This window comes from Desmodus rotundus, chromosome 3 (assembly GCF_022682495.2).
Source record: "Desmodus rotundus isolate HL8 chromosome 3, HLdesRot8A.1, whole genome shotgun sequence".
Taxonomy (NCBI): domain Eukaryota; kingdom Metazoa; phylum Chordata; class Mammalia; order Chiroptera; family Phyllostomidae; genus Desmodus; species Desmodus rotundus.
In genome coordinates, this window is record NC_071389.1 from 4,520,039 (window position 1) to 4,539,426 (window position 19,388).

The 19,388-nt window shown below is 49.7% G+C and overlaps 1 protein-coding gene across 9 annotated transcripts in view; it reads left to right on the forward strand.

Moving 5' to 3' along the window:
- The window catches only part of RERE (arginine-glutamic acid dipeptide repeats), a 392,196-nt gene that overhangs the window by 366,397 nt on the left and 6,411 nt on the right, over positions 1-19,388 (forward strand). For all 9 annotated transcript variants that reach the window (XM_053920116.2, XM_045190485.3, XM_045190486.3 and 6 more), the window contains 7 exons: positions 13,837-13,999; positions 14,899-14,991; positions 15,381-15,580; positions 16,787-16,948; positions 17,253-17,366; positions 17,571-18,886; positions 18,966-19,182. In XM_053920116.2, the coding sequence (XP_053776091.1) occupies positions 13,837-13,999; positions 14,899-14,991; positions 15,381-15,580; positions 16,787-16,948; positions 17,253-17,366; positions 17,571-18,886; positions 18,966-19,182 (2,265 nt within the window). The remainder of the gene's footprint in view (positions 1-13,836; positions 14,000-14,898; positions 14,992-15,380; positions 15,581-16,786; positions 16,949-17,252; positions 17,367-17,570; positions 18,887-18,965; positions 19,183-19,388) is intronic.

Genomic DNA, 19,388 nt, shown 5'->3' on the forward strand with positions numbered 1-19,388 from the left:
AATACAGCTGTATTCTTTTCACCTAGTTCAGCTCAGTTCTGCTTTTTTGAGACAGATTTTTAAACTATTAATGCTGTTGCTGTTTCTAGAAATAGAATCTGTGTGCTTTCTCTTACTTAGGACTTTGTGTTTTATCTGTGACAGTGGTGCAGTTTCTTCCCAGTCGGGCAAGAGTAGGTAAGCATTGCTCCCAGTTACCACCACTGTGATCTTTCATTTGCCCCAGTGTTGTACATTAAATAATAATAAACACCAATGTTGATGTACCTTTTACAGTGGATGAGCACCATACCACGTGTTGTATATGCCTCAGCTCTTCTCAGCATTGCCATGCAGTGAGTGGAGTGAAGAAACAGGCCCAAAGGGGTTAGGTAACCTGCCCAAGGTTGCACAGCCTCTGCTGCCTTTCTCATTCTGAGTTTTGAGAGTTAAGCCCAGTAGGCTAAGCATCCATTGTGTGTAATGTATTAACATATTTCTTGTTCATCTAGAATGGTACTCGTTATGTTTCATTCCTAAGAGAATTGAGAAAAGTCACTTCATTTTCTGAGTTCTGTGGTTCACAGGTGGAACCCCACTTGAGAAAGGGCTTTTCCCTCTAATAGCATACCCATCCCACCCCCACGTGTACATACCTTTGACCAAGATTACCAAACCACAGCCTAAGCCGGGAAGTGAATGTTCTCACCTGTGTGGAGGGAGGTTTGAGTGCCACCCAGTTCTGCTGGCATTGGGTTGCTTGTGGACACTGAGGTGAACCTGAGATCACTGCAGCCAAGCTGAGGAAGCCTAGATCCTGTCCTGGATGGTGACTTGTCACCACTGGTGCTCCAGGCCACAGCCCAGCAGGCTGTCCTTTTTTGGGTCAGTTTGCTTCCCTTAAGAGTCTAGCAGAACAGCCAGCCTGAAAGCATGACCCCAGAGCCTCCCAGTATCTGCCGACAGAAAGCCTGGGTGCGCCCCAGCACCCCAAAGGAAGGTGTGCTCCCCTTCCCCTGAGCTTTGCTGTGTTTTCACTGACCCTTAGAGGAAGGTTTAACCCTAGCCATATGTAACTTACTGTTCTATCAGATTCAGTGACATCTGAGCCATCCAAGGGCCCACAGCTAAGCAAGAGAGTTGGTAATCATGGAGACTCGTGAGAAACTTGCTCCCTGTGGTTCAGGAAAGAGTGTGTATGAGGAGGCATGAATGAGAGATGCCCTAAACGATGGCCAGGATTACCCCAGATGGAGCCAGGCAGTGGGCTCCCGGCAACCAGGAAAAAGGCATTCCAGGAGCCTGCGTGGAGGGCCTGGCCAGCTGGCAGGACACATGGGAAAGCCACCAGCCCCCTTTGTCCAAAGGTGAATGGGTAGGAGATGGAGGCTGCAGGGGTCCTGACAGGTGTCGGAGCAGCTTCCTCAGGACCCTGAGAAACAGGTCTTTGAGAGTGCAGTTCTCTTCCCTGACTTCAGCTCCTCTGTCAGCACGGGAGGAGGACTCCTTGGCCAAGAGCTCATGTCTGAAGTTGCTACCGTTTGGTTCTCCCTCATTGCAAAGGGCTTTGACCTTTTTGGGGAAATAAAGGTAAACTAGATAAATGCCAATTTCTGAGGCTTTCTGCAAGTAGAAACTACTCAGCTTTTAGAGCTCTTAAATTAATGAGAAGTTTGTTGACTTTTCTGGGATCTCAGCATAAATAATGAGAATGCAGAGCTCATCCCTTCATGTGACTTTTTTGTTAGAGATGGTTATTGCCCAAAAGTGACCCTATTTTTTTTTTTTAATCTTCACCTGAGGACATGTTTATTGATTTTAGAGGAAGTGGGGGGAGAGAGAAACATCAATCGGTTGCCTCCCATACGCCCTGAACCAGAATCAAACCTACAATCTTTTGATGTACAGAATGATGCTCCAACCAACTGAGCCACCTGGCCAGGGCCCGAGAGTAACCTTTTAACGACATGTGGGGCATGAAGGAAAAATTACTTCCTGAGAGCAGACCAAGAATACCTTCATGTCTCAAACCAATCTTAACAGAAAATCGTGGGTAGTGAAGGTATCCCCAGGAGCACTTTGCCATACCTCTTCCAACTGCACCAATATCAGTCCAGAGGAGGATGGTAGTTAGAGTCAGGTGACTTCAGTCACCTGTGATGATGACTGTCGTGGTTTGTCTCTAGAACAAGAGTTACAAGGTTTTGATGCAAATAAAGACATGTTAATTATAAGTTTCTGCCATACTGCCCTGGAGGGAAGAGATCCCAATCAGGCCCAGAATCGACCCTACCACTAGTTTGTTTCAGACATCAGAGCCCTCCATCTTTTTCGAGATGCTTATCAAATGGCCAAAGAAGCTCCAGCTCTCCTCTGGGTAATCAACCGCATTTAGCCCTACGGGCTCCACACCCATTCCAGTACACATGTGGTAGGAGTGCAGCTGGGTGCTTTTGGACCTCCTTGGGGGAGTCAGCCAACCTTGGAAGAGAACCCTTGGGGTGACCTAGATAGGGACTAGGTGAGTCTCTCAAACCTACATCACAAACTGACGAGGGTGGCCTACACAGTTATTTCATAGACTAAATCCTTCACCCCTGGTGGGTCACATCATGTTCGTTTTCTAAACTATGGCATGCATGTTCATGGGAGCTCCCCAGAGCCTTGGAGCCCCTAGGACCCCTGATCTGCTGTGGTCAGAGCACCTTGCATGTTAAATCCAAAATTCAGGTGAAAGAGATGACGTGTTTCATATCTAAGGGGGAGGATGTGGTATTGTAATTGTGTTTTTACTTTGAAGAGTAATCTTTGCTTATGCTCCTTTTATTAAACAAATGTGATAAAGTGACAAAATTAAATACCCTTTTGCCTCCTTTTTTTGTAATGAGGGAGTTTGTTCTTTATTTTAAAATTCAACTTGCAGAAATGGATTATACTTGATAATTTGCTGTATGTCCATAAAAACCATAAAATATAAGAAGCAATGTTGCTAGAGTAGCTTTTCTCATTTCCTGGCAGTCATTACATGCTTCCAATACAAAAACATTTTTCTCCTAACTATCCTTTCTGAGCTCAAAAATGGATTTCCCTCCAGCCCCTGTCATTCAATTATCACCTCGGGAAATGCACAGATATAAGTGATGATCCCTGTAAACCGTCCTGCAGCGTGCCACCAGCTCCCATCCTTCATCTTCTGTCCCATTCCCGTCATTCACTGTTACATTGCCAGTGTGTATTTTATAGGGTGACCCTGACGGATGTCACTGTGATACTGTGCAGGGATAATAAGATTGCACATATAATGAAAGGCCAATAAATAGAAAAATGTTTACGAGATGGAGAATGGCGGCTTTAACAGTTTTATGGCTTTCTTCTTTCCTCTCCCTTCCCCTCTCTCCCCCCTTTCTCCCCCTTTGCTGGTAGAATTGTGGTTTTGTTACAGGAACTAGAAAATATTAAGAAGGGTGACGTGGTAGAACCAGCGGCAGTGAAATCCCACTTGCCCTGTTGCTGAACTCCAATAAAATGGATTCAGGAAATAATGAAGTATTCAGCTTGTGGGAAAGAAAATGGATTTCAGCCAATGAAATCTTGGGGTTTGGGAGGCCCTACAGAGAAAACGGATTCCTGGTGTTGGATTGTTATATGTAAAATGTTAACAGTCTTCATTTAAACAAATAGCTCAGAAAAACGAAAAGTGAAGGCCCCCGAGGGGTGCTATGTGTGATTTTGTATTCAGTGAAGGATGGTCTTGTCACTGTGTCAAGCCTGCCCAGGCCTCTGTGGGCCCCACACGTGGCTGGGAGCCCCTTGGTTCAGGCTGGGCTTTCAACCAATTTGTGATGGCCTTGATCTCTGTTTTCAAATTAGTCATTTCCAAATCTTTTATTTTTTGTTTTTATTATTTTTGGTTAAGTGGGAAACTTTCTGTTGCTTGATTGATAAATAGCTGTTTGAATGAAGCTGCTTGGACAGATAGCAACAAGTGTGTAGAGGTTCAGGATATCCACCCTAGTGGCCCTTGAGTCACCTCCATGGTTCTGGGCGCAGCTCAAAGCCACTGCTTTAGGTGCTGCTTCTAGCTGAAAGTAATTTGAAAAGATGCTTTGTAGTATGTGCAGAGAAGCCTTTTCTTGAGGCACTACGCTTGATCTAAACTCTCATATTTCCTCAGGAAAGGAAGAGTCACTGCTTTGGGGTCAGAGGCCTGTGAAGGCCACTTGCTTGGTGCAACTCTGTAACATATAGCCTAGAAACAAACGTAGGTCAGAGGGCTTCTCCCATAGTATAAGCCACCAGATGGCTTGAGGCCTGGTGAGCAGGTCACGAGGGAATGCCCAGGGTTCTTCTCGCAGTCCATGAAATTTGTTGGTGTGGGAAGTGGAAACTATTTCTCTAGGCTTGTGCGTGATGCTGATGCTGATGCGCACTTGTGCCCATCGACTGTGCTTCTGATCTTGATTCCCCTGAAGGTTCTGTGGTCTCTGTAATTCCTGGGTGGTGGGGTAGTTCCAGCCAGAGGGGGTCAGGAATGCACGGGGCTCCTTTGTACTCTTCAGCCACAACTATGTAGGGTCCAGGTAAGAGGTTAAAATGCTGTTGCACTGAATTCCATAGATAAAAGATAACTCAAAGGTGAGCCTCTGGCTTAGAAAAATGTAGATGGCTATTTTCCCTTAGTTCATAGTGAAGTGGCTAAGATCATAAGACTCTGGAATCAGACCCCCAGGGCAGTCACGTGAAGCCTTGTGAGCCTGACCACATGACTTCACTCGCTATGCCTCCGTGTTCTCCTTTGTAAAGCGGAGATAATGAGGATCTTTGTTAGGTACCTATGAAGACTAAATATATGAAGGTCTAGAAAGTACACAGTCATAGTGCTTAGCTGTCGTCATGGTAGATTTTGTATCCCAGTGAAATGTGGTTTGTTGGTTTGTAAATAAGCCATTGAGTGAGGAAGTGGTGGCTTGGGTTCCTGAGCCCACCCTCCTGCTAGCCAGAGATGCCACCTTTAGAGCAGGGGCTTTCGGACTCTAGCGCAGGCACGTGGATTGTTTTCCCTGGCCCGTGGGAGGTGAAAAATAAGAACAATATAGTCATTTTTCGTAACACTAAATATCAAGTTAAGGGAACTCTTCTTACTTGGAGATTGCCTGTCTTTTCTATTTTTTTAGAATTAAAATGTCACTTCTTTGATCAAGTATTGGTGAGATCAGGAGGCAGTTACTTTCAGTGACCTTACCTGGCAAAATAAAAACTTGGTAATCTCAAGTTTTTCTGTTTCTCAAGTTTTATCCTTTAGATTTAACTTCAGTGATTTTTATTCTCACGAAATACTAATTTTGTCATTTAGTGAGTACTCATTATATTAGAGGTGTTGTCCTGGAGCCCCTCTGTGCTACTCACAGATGCAGTGTCACAGGCCTGGGGAGTCAGCCTGGCTCACTCAGGCTGACAGTCTAAGGCAGGGCCTGTGCATACAGGGGCGAGGCAGGATGGAGAGGTATTGAACATGACCTTGGGAGGGCCTCGGGGTTGAGGAGCAGAGTAAAGGAAAGCTCTGCGGAGATGATGGCCTCTGGGGTGACCTGAGTGGTGAGGAGGACCTGGACTCAGACTCCGAGGTAACAGAGTGGTGAGAGGTTCATAAGGCTGCAGCTGCACACAGAAGGAAAGTGCTGAGGTACAAACAGCAGACTGGCCGTCTCTCATTTGGCATCAGTCAAAGGCCTTGAGAGGTGGAGAATGGAGAGATGGTCTGCTGGAGCAGAGAGAGATGCCTGGCAGAAGTTGTGATACAGCTGGGCCTTTGTTTTTTCTGTTAGTCTGGAGCCTTCAAAAATTTGGAGAGGCAAGTAACAAGGTCAGAGTTGGGCTTTGGGAAGACTGACCTAAGTGTTTGTGGGGGAAGGGACAGGCCAGGACCTCAATTCTGGACATCCAAGTGGAGGTAGGGGACCAAAGGTAGGATCCTGCAGGTGGCTGAGGCCAGCCACTAAAGCAATGTAGAGCTTAGGAAATCTCTTTACAATTTTGATTGGGAAAAAAAAACCAAAACCACACACTAAATCTGTTCGAGTTCCTTCACAGTGTACAAATGTAGTGGTAATAAATGTAAAAAAAAAAATTGTTGTTAGCCTGCCCAACTGGGATTTTTTTTTTAATGGGGTGGGGGAAGTGCCTAATGCAGGAGCATCTTCACGAGCATTTTCAAGTGGCCTCATCATTACAAGTGAAACCCAGGAGACCTTCACGTACTTCCAGAGCCTTCCCTTCCCTCCCTTGCCTTTGTTTTCCCCCAGGAGTGGAGCTGGAGTTGGGCAGGAGGGACTCCCTTCCCCAGAAGCCAGCTAACCGCCATCGGGGTCCCTCTTGGGCAGCGTGTTAGATCAGGTGCTTTTCTAACCACGTGCCTGCAGGAGGCTGTGATTCTGCTGTGTGCCTTACAGCATCTCATCATTCCACCAAATGCACTCTGAGACCACAGAAGTGGTGTTTAACCATCAGCAAGCAGCAGAGCAGCTGACAGTGTCGGAGCTCCTTTAGGGATTAGGGGATTTGGTTGGTTAACAAAAGAAGGAGCCCAGGAGATCACTGCTTTAATTACCACAGTAGTTGCTGGAAGACAACCAGTTGCCTGCTGGAAAGAGATGTGTAAAGGTGACTGCTCCTAAACATGGCTGGTGGTTCTACCCAGTGACTGGCTTCTCACCTCCGATGTTCTGAACAGTTGTCAGAACCAGCCCTTGAATCCTCAGGGAGTGAAAGGAAAGAATGACTTGCATAGGAGGCTGTGCCAGGAAATTTTACCGACTTGCTTCACTACCATTGAATTAATAGTTTTTACCAAAAAGCAATGTGGCTGTAATTCCCAGGCAGGGTGGTTGTGGAAATCAGAGGGCCAAGCTTGGCTGCAGGGTCACACATTCCTGTTGGAGCATCTCTGCCTAGGAGTCACATCTCGTTCCCATGCTGTCTGCTTTTCTCAGGGCCCTGTGGTGGGTAACAAAGTCTGAGAAGCATCTCTGTGCCATGTTTCCTTCTGCCTCCTGCCCCTGTTGGGTTTGGGCCCTTGTTTCATTGCTTCCTGGAACTTCTCCTGGGAAACAAATACCATTTATTTGTTTGTTTGTTTGTTTGTTTATTGATCTCCATTCTATCCAGAAAAAAAATTGATGGTTTTCTTTACCCTCTTTATCTGGACTACCAAGGAGCCAGGTGGTAACTGAAGTACATTCTTCAAAACAAGGTATTGTATAGAGATCATTTAGCTGTGATTTCTCTACGTACTAATGTTCAAGTATTTATTTGGCATCGAAACAGTTAATATATGTGTCTCAAAGAATTAAGAGCATGTCTTCTAAATGCTCACCTTCTAACCCTGCAATGGGCTGTGTCAGATGCGTATGGAGGTGTATGTGCCAGCCCTGCCACATGGGGGGGCCCTGTCGCATTGCATCGCTGACAATGGTAGGTGAGCCTGAAGGTCCTGAAAAATAACTTCAGAAAGATGTATATATATATATATATATTTATAATGCCATTATCCATGTACAGCTTTCGCACCTGCCTCCCCATTTCCCATCTCCTGTGCTGCCCTCTCCTTTTAGTGGGTGGTGCTTAGCCCATAGAGGATGCCTTTTGAAAATCTATGGCAAAGAAAAAATCAGCTAGAGCTTTCCCTCACCAGCATTGAGAGGCCTCTCTATTAGGTACCTTCTGAGCTGGCACCTCGGCACTCCCTACATGCAGGGATCCAGATTAGATTACTTCCTTCCAACATCCCCATTCTTATTTGTATAAGGAGGAGGACACTGGTTTTCCAGGGCCTTCCTTAGCATAACTGTAAGGCCAATGGTCATTGTTTTCCCTGCTGGTCACAGAACCATGTTGTGAGAATGGAAGGTAAAGGATTGATATGTCTGTACACTGACTTGCAAGGGGCATGTGTGTACAGGGTTATTTCTAAAAGGTGAAGCCTTCCTTGGCTTGTAAAGAGAAGACATGCTAGTAGATGGCAGGTGCGTAGGTACCCTGAACTGTGCTGGAGCCTCTGGACCTCATTGTCTACCATGCACCACTACCCCCAACCTCGGGTGTCCAGACTCGTGGGTTATACAGCAATAATATGTTATCACAAAAATTTGGACTCAATCTTGTGTGTACCCTTATGCTTCCAGTATGGGACCAGAATCCAGAATAATTTCATTTTCTTGCCTCCACATCAGCTTCCCAGAGGGTCCTTGTCTGAGAAGGTAGCGCTGGGCTAGAAGTGTAACAGCACCTGGGGCAGGGGAGCCTGCTGCAATGCTCAATACTATAGACGGACAAGCTTGCTGAGAATGAGCCTTGGGTACTTGAAATGCCTATAGCACCTTCCCTCCTCAACACTCTGTTCTGGGATATTAAAGAGCAGTTATGTTTGTGCCTACCACATGCCTGCAGGTAAATGGACCTGCTTATAGGCAGAAGGAGGTCCCGTCAGCTTGTCCCCAGCTACAGGGCTGGCAACTCCCACGTCCAGTGCCCAACCTTTCCCACGTCTGCTTGCCCCCACTTGGGTCCTGGACATGCCTACAGTCTGATGTTTACCTGAGCTAAAGCAGAACTGGGCCCAGGCCATACCAGCAGATCTTACCTGAAATGGGTTTATGCCTGAAACGCTACCTGTAAGGACTGAGTGGCCCTGCAGCCCCAGTTGCTGGAATGCCCAGGCAGTGGGACTATGGAGGGAGCCTGCCCTGTTCATTTCTGTGCTGAGTGAACATGATGGACTCACAGGTTGACATGGGGAAGCACCAAAGGAAGATGGTGCTTGAGGAGGAGCCATTCCTCCTAATGACTTCAGGAGTGGCCCGTGATTGAGCTGTCTGCTGGTGCCTGGAGCCCTTGTCAACCTGACTCTTCTCTGGGTCTCATTTTCTTTCTCTCCTCCCAGCCCCCAGCCCACCCATATAGAGCGCTTGAGGTGAGCATCTTATGTCTTCTTCCCTTACTCCTCTGCATGACACCACCCACCCCTGTTTTTATTTTGATGGAAAATCTGAGAGACCTAATGGTGCCTAGTTCTCCAACTCCAGCTGAGAGGGTGGCCTGGGGACTGCAAAGGGCAAGTGGGCTGCTACCCAAATCCAGGAGCCAGTTCTTATTGCCAGTGGCTTTGTCATATGACCTGTCAGTAAAATCCAGAGGACCCACCACCACCACAAAGAAAAGGCAGAGTTGGGGAGAGAGATGAAGTATAGAGGGGGGAGAGGAAGAAAGACTTGGCTAAATATAGTCCAGTGGATTTAGCACTTGTCTTGGCAAGAGCTGCAGCCCATAGTGCTGGCAAATGGGGATGGCTTTGCCCCCATTCTTTTTCTTTTTGCCTAGGCGCTAAACCAGTTTAGTTGCTCGTGCCGCATGCAGTTACAGTCCTGAGATATGCGGTGTGTTGACTGTGAGGCCTTGCTGTGAGATGAGGTGAGAGTGCCGGGAACAAAACGGTCATTATAGGCCATTCATGTCGACAACATTTATACCTCTGTGTTTGCTTGCAAGCAAAAGCAGGAGCTAATTTGCAAGGCTGCCTTTGTGGAGCTGCCTTTTGATCAATGGTTGCCTGTGTTAATGTTTCAGTAAGCTATTGATTTCCGCAGCTGCTTTTGTTCCCTGAATTTATGTGCCGTGGGTCTCTGCAGAACACACTATGCATGTTTGATTAAAGTTCAATTGACTTCATTCCTGGTGCAGCTCGAGCTACTTCCCTGCCTATTTGTAGAACCAAAGCTTTCCCTGACGTGTTCTTTTGTTTGTGCTCCAGACCTAGCCACCCATGCAGTCACCAATATGCTGTCTCTAATCCTCCTGGATTTGCTCCGTTCCACCATTTAATCCCTTCATAGACATAACAGTGTTTGAGCGGCAGCTCATAAAACCTGGTATGGACTTTCTTTGGTCAACTTTATTGACATATGATTGGTATATATATTATAGATATACCATAAAAATGTATCCACTTTAAGTGTGTAGTTGAGTCAGTTTTGACAACTGTATAAATTCATGTAAATGCCACAATTGATTTATAGAATATTCCCAACACCCCAGAAGGTTTCCTGGTGTCCTTTATAAGCAGTTTTCCTACTCCAGACTCCAGGCAATCACTGACTTCCTTTTTGTGATCACACATTTGCCTCTTCTAGAATGGAGTCCTACAGTATGTACCCTTTTGCATCTGGCTGCTCGTACTCAACACACGATACTTTTCAGATTTATCCATCTGGTGTGTCAGTGGTTTGTTCATTTTCACTGTCGAGTAGTATTCCAGTGAATGGGTGTACCACAGTGTTTACCCATTGTCCTGCTCGGGCCATCTGGGCTGTTTCTGTGAACGCATGTGTAGAAGTCCTTGCATGAGCACATTTCTATTTCTACTGGGTAAATGCCCAGAAGTAGAATAATCACTGGGTCGTGTGTAATTCTTTAATTAGCTTTCTAAGAACTGCCAAACAGCTTTACAAAGTGGTTTAACCATTTTACATTTCTAGGATATGGCTTACCCTGTCTTTCCTGAATTTTGAAATTTGTATTTTTCATTTTCTCGTCAGTTAATTTTAGACTTACAGAGGAGTCTCTGGCTTGGTCATTTTGGTCCTTGGCAGTCAAATGATGGAATCTCTTCTGATCCTATTCTTTTTAAAAAGCCATCACTTAACTGGTGACAGAAAGTTGATGTACATTTCAACATTAGGTTTCTGTGTCCTGATTTTCTCACATACTAGAAGAGGACATGGGGGCACTGTGCAGGACTAAAGGTTTAGGGTGTGAATCTGGGCTTTTCTTGAGCCTTTTTTCTGTATGATATCTACTATTGGGCCAGCCCCATAGCTTTACTGAACTCTGGCTTTTCCTCTTGTAATCTGCAAATTTAGGCCATCTTTTAAAACCATTTAAATTATTTTAAGACATTCATATAAGGCGCCCCCCCCCCCAAAAAAAAAGCCCAGAATTATCTTCTGGAGGGTGGGCCCCTTGTAGTACAGACTTCCGCCACTGAATGTTCTAGGAACCCATCTGGATGAGTATACCAACTGGCATTGTTGTGAGAGGCTGCATTAGGCTTCAATGATTTGGGGTGGGGGGAAGATTCAACACATTTGCCCATTTCATAATGAGTGATTTACTAGTGCACCTGCCCACACCATGCTGAGTGTTCAACAGTTTTTGACCATAAACAGCCTGACCTCTGTGCCCCACCCTCCCTATTCACCAGATCTCAACCCAAGCAACTGTTTGTTGTTTCTGTGGATGAAAAAAGCCCTCAAAGGGAAAGGTTTTGCCAGTGTGGAAAAGGTAAAACAAAAACAGCAGGAGCACTGAAAGGTATCAGAATTAAGTTCAAAAACTGTTTTGAGCAGTGGAAAAAATATCTCGATAGGTGTATTGCATCAAATGGAGAGTACTTTGAAGGTAACTGAAGTTTAAACATGTAAGGATAAATGCACAATTTTTAATAAGTAAATTCTAGTTTGCCCCCCACTCCCACCCCCATGTTTGAAAAGTAGAAATAATCCCTGGTAACCCTGTGTGGCAGTATTGTGTTACAGACCAATGCTGTGTAGAAATGTCAGGGTGGCTGCTTTTTAACAGCCTTGAAGTAAGACTGAGGTTTGACAGAGACCCTTGTGGTGCCCTCTCACCCAATTTTCTCTCCCACATTTATTTCCTTCCATCTCCTCTTGCTTCACATGTTCCATTAGATTCCAGGCCTCTGTCACCGCTGGCCCCAAAACAGCTTCCACTGCAGGAGGAGGTGGGAGGAATCACTTTGGGTTATCTTGAGCTTCTTTCCGCCTTTGGGATTAGGCTCTGGTTTACTGTAAGAGTTGCCCTTTTAAACTGAGCACACCACTCTAACAAAGCATGTGAGGGGTGACAGTGACCTGCCTTGGCTTCTGTTCTATATTTTTTCATAGGAAAACCAGAGCCAGATCAGTTTCATGTCAGCACACGTTTCTTTACTCCCTACTGGATTTATGAGTTTGTTCCCTCTGGCCAGCCAACAGCAGAAGATCAGTATAGATAAATGACATTCCAGGTCAGAAAGGTAGGCAGTAAAGAGGCAGGCACCAGAGGTTCTGGATCATGGCCTTAGGGGCTCAGGAAGGTCTGGTCAACCACAGAGCCTACTGTTGTAGAATGATACAGTAGACAAGTCAGAAATTCAAGGGCAGCCCCCACATTTTCCCCGCTATTCAGTTACCATCTCATGGCACCAAAAAGGGGCTGGGGTGGGTATGTGCACGTGTGGACATTCGTGTACTTGTCCTTGGAGGCGGGCTCCTGGCCTCCTTCATCTGTTAAATATTTGCAGCCACTAGCATTTAGTTAAGTGGTTTTTGGAAGGAAGGACACATTTACAGCTCCAAAGAGAGATTCTGACCCTTTAAGGCTCTAATGACAGCTGTGGTCCTCCTCCTCAGAATGCGCAGACATAGACCCAACTCCTGGGTCATGAGTGCTCGGCACACATACATTACCTGCTTTGCAGAAGCCATTTTCCCACCAAAAATCTTCCTGCTTCTCTACCAACCTATTTATCATCATGTTTCAAGTCTCAGGAGTGTTTTTGGTGAAACCTCGTCTGATGGACACTCTGTCAGTCACTAGAGTTTGTTGTGTGGTGTCTGCGCTTCTTTGTCTATTTTGGTCCTCCCAACACTAATATTTACAACTGGATCTCAGGTCACTGAAGAACAAAATATTTTCTTCTTTTTCTTGGCTTCTCCATTCACAAGGCAGTGAGCCTTTTGTGGGCTGCAGTGCTCCGGCCAAGTAGCTCCCACCCTGGGATGCAGGCTCCCCCAGGGGGACCTCCCAGGGGACTGTGGTCTGTTGAGTTAATTGACTTTCCACAATATTTGTTTAATTAGAGAAGATCAATGTGATCTCGGCTCTCTCGCTGCTCTAAGTGGTTTTTTAAAAGTTAAAGATATTTTATCTTGGGATGTTTGCTTTAAGAAGTCAGTCTTTTGTCAGCCAGGATTAGCTGAATGTTACTTAACCCATTTGTGTGCCTGCTGTCCCTGGAGGTGAAGGTGCTAAATGTGCTGTATTTTCTTAAAAGATGCTTCTCCTCTCGTTCTGCTGGGCGATGAACAGCAGTGAACAGAGTAGGCCCTTTTGCCTTGAAGACTTGACCTTGTGACATGTGGCCTTTCATCTGCACATCAGCACCGTCTGTCCTCTCTCAGTCTTTCTTTGCCAAACCCCAGTCATTGCCTTTTGGACTTTGTGCCAGCTTGTCCCAGTGTGGGCACTCAGATTGGAGCGGGAGGCTGTTGAGCGGTTGCCTGGGTTTGGGGTTTCTGTTCTCCCTGACCTCCCACCTGGCCCTAGCTTCCCACCACCTCAGTGGTATCCTAGGTTGTTTCTGGAGTCATCTGCCTGGCCAGGCCTTTCCTCATCACATCCATGTGATTTCAGTGGAAACCTGTGAAGAATACATCCTTTGCGCATGTGTGTACATGTATACACACACAGCTGGAGGGCAGAGTTATCAATGCACGTCCCGTGCTTAGAACAGTGGTGGCATCTGGCATGTAGTAGGCACCCGCAAGTACTTGTTGAGTGAATGGATGTTCTTGATATCTGCGGGTTATGCTCTGCTGGGCTGAGGCAACAGGCCCCATTTGTGCAGCTTTTGGGCGGCTCAGCAGTTGTGTCTTAAGCAACCTCTCCTGACTCTAGAAGCAAACTGTTCTTTGTCCTGGTCACCAGTATAGGTGTTACGAACCCAGCTTCTCTGGCAGAGGGGACTGGGAAAGCCAAACCTCTCTGGACAGTTTCCTCACAGCCAGCTCTTCTCTCTTACAGGGGGAACTGATCACCTTTTATTACTACTGGAAGAAAACCCCAGAAGCAGCCAGCTCCCGGGCCCACCGTAGACACCGCAGGCAGGCTGTGTTCAGGAGGATTAAGACCCGCACTGCGTCCACACCCGTCAACACACCTTCTAGACCCCCCTCCAGTGAATTCTGTAAGTGGAGGACTTTTCACACGATCCACACATGTGTCTCAGCTCTGGGCCTGCACACACAGGCGTCCTTGTCCCGGTGCACGCTGGAGCTGGTGACCCAAGGTACTGTGTGCACGTGTGTGCGCGCGCGTGTGTGTGCAGCACAGCCTGAGTGTTGCACTGACTAGGCAGTTGGTAGGAGAGCTTTACCAATTATTTGTTCATTTAAATTTTTCTAAAAAACTCAATATCATTTTAATTTTTTACAAAATGTAAGTCTTGGTCTTGGCCTTGCCCTGAGGTGTCTGGATAACTTCAGAGGAAGTTTTCCACTTAGTTTTCATTGCACTTGTATTGTGGTAGCAGTAAGATCAGATTAACATTTTTTATTTTTCGTCCTGCTTTACCAAGACCCCCTTCTTGGTCCCAGTATGAGGAGCTCCATGACAATGAAACCCATACCTGTTAGCCCCTAAAGACTAGGGTGCGGCAGAGCCGCCTTCCAGTGCTGTCCTGGCCTGGACCTCCTGGAGGCGCTTTTGTCACACACGCAGACGAGAAGTGATCTAGTCATCTAGGGCTGGTGGGATAGCGCTAGGTGGAGAAGCAGGTCCTGGGGAAACCTGGATGTGTCAGGAGGGTACTATGGATACTCTTTGCCCTGTTCAAATTCACAAGTTGTGGATATCAGTGCCTGCCACCCAGGTTTCAGATGTGGCTCCAGCCCCAACAATTTAGCAGAGCAGGCCCTTGGGGACTCCCCGCCCCTCACACACAAGTTCTTTGTTCTGATGGTTGACCCTGAGGAATTCAGAGTGTCCCACCTCAGCCTGTTGGGTCACTCTGACTGGTGGGTCAGAGCCTAGGGCAGGCTGAGTATGACAGTCTCCTCCACCCTGTTGCGTGCCTGCCATGCCCAGTGGACCTGAGCTCAGCCAGCGAGGACGACTTCGACAGTGAGGACAGCGAGCAGGAGCTGAAGGGGTACGCCTGCCGCCACTGCTTCAGCACCAGTGAGTGGGGCTTCGACATTGGCTTTATGCTTCAGGGTCCCTGTAGAATTGGGAAGTTTCAACTCACCTCACTCCTCTATTGAGCAGTCGGTACAGAGTGCTGATCAGTGCATAGGACAGACTTGCTCAGGGCTGGGGTGGGGGCGCCTGCTCTCAGCTCCTCCTGGGCACCCTGAGATAAGTGGGGAAGAAAATTCCCAAACCCCTCTCTTGCCCTGGGAGAGAGAGAGAGTGGCGCAGCACCAGCCCCTGAGCTGTGGGAGTGGTGGGGTCTGTCTGGGCCCGGAGCGCAGGCTCTCGTGGCACCAGGGTTGGTCGGGCCTCCCACCTAGATGTTCCAGAGATATTGGATTTTGAGGTTCTGCCTCCACCCCTCTTCCCCCACGCAGCCTCCAAAGACTGGCACCACGGGGGCCGGGAGAACATCCTGCTCTGCACAGACTGCCGCATCCACTTCAAGAAATACGGCGAGCTCCCCCCCATTGAGAAGCCTGTGGACCCCCCGCCATTTATGTTCAAACCTGTCAAAGAGGAAGAGGATGGGCTCAGTGGAAAACATAGCATGAGGACACGGCGGAGTCGAGGCTCGGTGAGTGCCCGGGGCCAGGAGGCCCCAGCCTCAAAGCTCCTGACCACACCTCCTCCAGGCTGCTAGGGTCCTGAGGGCTGTGCCCAGCAGGAGGACTGGAAGTGTTTCATTTTAGGTAGAAAAACAGACTGCTGAGGTTGAAATGGTCTGTCCAGTGGCATTAGCTTTGCCTGTGAGGCTGAGACCAACCCCTGTTCTCACCCTCCCTCTGCACTGGGGAGTCTGTTGTGGGGGCCACTGGTTTCGGAGCTGCCTCCAGGCAGGCTCTCCAAGGCCCTCAGACCTTCCTCTGGCCCTGGGCTCAGCATCTCTATTGTGGCATATCTCTGGGATTTGAAACTTACAGCCTTCTTTTTTAATGTTTGATCCAGTTTTAGAAACTTTTAGGTACATTTTTTTTTACTCACTGCATAGCCTCCTCCTTCTATAAAGAGACTTTGTTTTCCAGGGTGAAAAAGTGGCAGGGACCTTTGGGAGCAAGGGTTTCCCAGGTTGGGGACCAAGGGTACCACCAGGGTCTTTCCCTGTAGTGCTGGCCTCCCCAGTGACCTGTTTAGGCAGGTGGGTGGTACCATCCACCTTTCTCTGACCCTAGCATGCTGACTGCTCAGCCACTGCTTGCCCAGAGAGGAGCAGGTGGAGCAGCTTGAATCGGAGCCCGTGGCTTTGCGAAACATGCTGAAGCGCTTGCTGGTTTTAGGAGCTGAGCTACATTATAGGACAGTTCATGTCTTTAGGTTACTCTCCATACTGTCAGATGAAATCAGCAAGCATTTGTTTTGTTTTGGTTGGGCAGTTACATGGAATAAACACAAGGGGTGAGGTGACTTCAAGCTGACTTTCTGTGTAGTTGTCATTCTGGAGAACATGCCAAGTGGACAGTCCCTACTGATGTCGGCTCCTCAGAAAGCCCTGCTCATTCCCAGTGCATGTCAGTCAGGACAGTGCCAGAGACGAGTACTTTGGGTTTCAGCCAAGAATCACTCTTTTCCTTGTGCACCCTCCCGCTCACCCCTCCTCCCTTTACTCCATATTGACCCTCTGTGTCACAGGAGAGCCAGGGAGCCTGTTGTTTGCAAGTGGCTGGGATTTGCTTTGAGGTTGACAGTGAGGTCTGCTCTTGATGCCTCTGAGTGTGGGTTGGGCTCAGGTGGCCCATGTGGGGACTGGGGTCCAGTGTCACCAGTGTTGGGTTTGGGTGGGTAGATGTCTACACTGCGCAGTGGTCGAAAGAAGCAGCCAGCCAGCCCTGATGGTCGCACCTCACCCATCAATGAAGACATCCGCTCCAGTGGCCGGAACTCCCCCAGCGCTGCCAGCACCTCCAGCAACGACAGTAAAGCAGAGACTGTGAAGAAGCTGGCCAAGGTGAGGTGCTGGGGTGGGGAGTGGGGCTCCCCACCCTCCCTTGAAAACCCAGATTGCTGGAGCTGGTGTCCAGCTGCCTCAGACATGGGGCCACAGGTCATCCATGGAGCCTCCTGGGGCATCAGCATTGCCCCGGCCTGACACTGCAGCCTGGGGCCTGGAGAAAGGGATCCAGCTCAGTTCCCAGCACTGACCTTTGGGGGCACCCAAGGCCTCAGAGGCCGACATTATGCCCTGCCCCACCCTGAGGCTGATGGGACGTCCTCTCTTGGTCTGATCCTCCTTGTGTGCTTTTCCACTACAGAAGGTGAAGGAGGAAGCCTCATCCCCTCTGAAGAACACCAAGCGCCAGCGGGACAAGGTGGCCTCTGATACAGAGGAGGCTGACAGGACCAGCTCAAAGAAGACGAAAACCCAGGTGAAGTTTGTGGCTGGGCTTGTTGACTACAGCTGGCAGCTAATGCACTGGAGAAGCTCCCAGCTGATTCTCCCTGGGAGGTGGCTGGGTCAGGGTGGAACCACTGGCCCTTGGGGGCTAAGCTTGCTGCTCGCTGTGCACTTGCCAGGCTCTGGCCACGCAGGGCAGACTAGAGCTTCCCCCACCTCCCCTCTCTGGCCTCAGGAAATCAGCCGGCCCAACTCACCATCCGAAGGTGAGGGAGAGAGTTCCGACAGCCGTAGTGTCAACGATGAGGGCAGCAGTGACCCCAAAGACATCGACCAGGACAATCGCAGCACGTCCCCCAGCATCCCCAGTCCCCAGGACAATGAGAGTGACTCGGACTCCTCTGCCCAGCAGCAGACCCTGCAGGCCCAGCCCCCAGCCCTGCAGGCTTCCAGTGGGGCTGCTCCAGCTCCTTCCACAGTCCCACCAGGAGCCCCCCAGCTTCCCACACCAGGGCCCACGTCCTCCACAGTTCCTCCACAGGGCTCCCCCTCAGCCTCCCAGCCCCCTAACCAGGCTCCACCAGGTCCTCCTTCCCATGCCCACATCCAACAGGCACCTGCCATGCACCCACAGCGGATGCCCTCCCCGCATTCGCCACTACAGCCTCTGACCGGGCCAGCTGGCCAGACTTCTGCCCCACCTCACACCCAGCCCCCACTACATAGTCAAGGCCCATCTGGTCCTCACAGCCTGCAGGCTGGGCCCCTGCTGCAGCACCCAGGCCCCCCGCAGCCATTTGGCCTCCCTCCCCCAGCCTCCCAGGCAGCAGCTCACCCTCACACATCCCTGCAGCCCCCAGCCTCTCAGTCAGCATTGCAGTCCCAGCAGCCTCCACGGGAGCAGCCCCTGCCACCGGCTCCCCTGGCCATGCCGCACATCAAGCCCCCACCCACCACGCCCATCCCCCAGCTGCCAGCACCACAGGCTCACAAGCACCCACCTCATCTCTCAGGGCCCTCCCCCTTCTCCATGAATGCTAACCTCCCACCCCCTCCAGCACTGAAGCCCCTAAGCTCCCTCTCCACACACCACCCTCCTTCTGCCCATCCCCCTCCCCTGCAGCTCATGCCTCAGAGCCAGCCCCTGCCCTCCTCCCCTGCCCAGCCCCCTGTGCTGACCCAGAGCCAGAGTCTGCCCCCTGCTGCTGCCTCTCACCCCCCAACAGGCCTCCATCAGGTGCCCCCTCAGCCGGCATTCACTCAGCACCCCTTCGTCCCCGGAGGCCCTCCTCCGATCACCCCTCCATCCTGCCCCTCTACCTCCACTCCACTTGTGGGACCTGGCCCCTCGGCCCAGCCAGCCTGCTCTGCTGCCGTTTCTTCAGGAGGCAGCACACCTGGCGGGGCAGCCTGCCCACTGCCCACTGTCCAGATCAAGGAAGAGGCTCTGGACGATGCTGAGGAGCCTGAGAGCCCCCCACCCCCTCCGAGGAGCCCGTCCCCTGAGCCCACTGTGGTGGACACACCCAGCCACGCCAGCCAGTCAGCCAGGTACTGTAGCAAGAATCTGGGTGGCTCAGGGCAGGCCTCAGCCTCAGCAGGATCCCACGACCGATGTGGCTTTTTTTAGGTTCTACAAACACCTGGACCGGGGTTATAACTCGTGTGCACGGACAGACCTGTACTTTATGCCTCTGGCGGGATCAAAACTGGCCAAGAAGAGGGAGGAGGCCATCGAGAAGGCCAAGCGGGAGGCTGAGCAGAAAGCCCGAGAGGAGCGGGAGAAGGAGAAGGAAAAGGAGCGCGAGCGGGAGCGGGAGCGGGAGCGGGAGGCTGAGCGAGCAGCCGTGAGTGCTCAACCCAGGGCAGGCGGGCGGCCTGCGGGTGGTGGCAGGGAGGCACCGGCCATCTCAGTCAGGGGCCACTGGGGCCACACTGCTCTAGGTGAGGCTGTCTGGTTTGTTGTTATTACAACAGATGGAAGATTGGGTGTTGTCCGAGGCCCATCCCAGGCCTTTCTGAGATGGCAGCTCATCCCTGAGCCAGTCCTGGA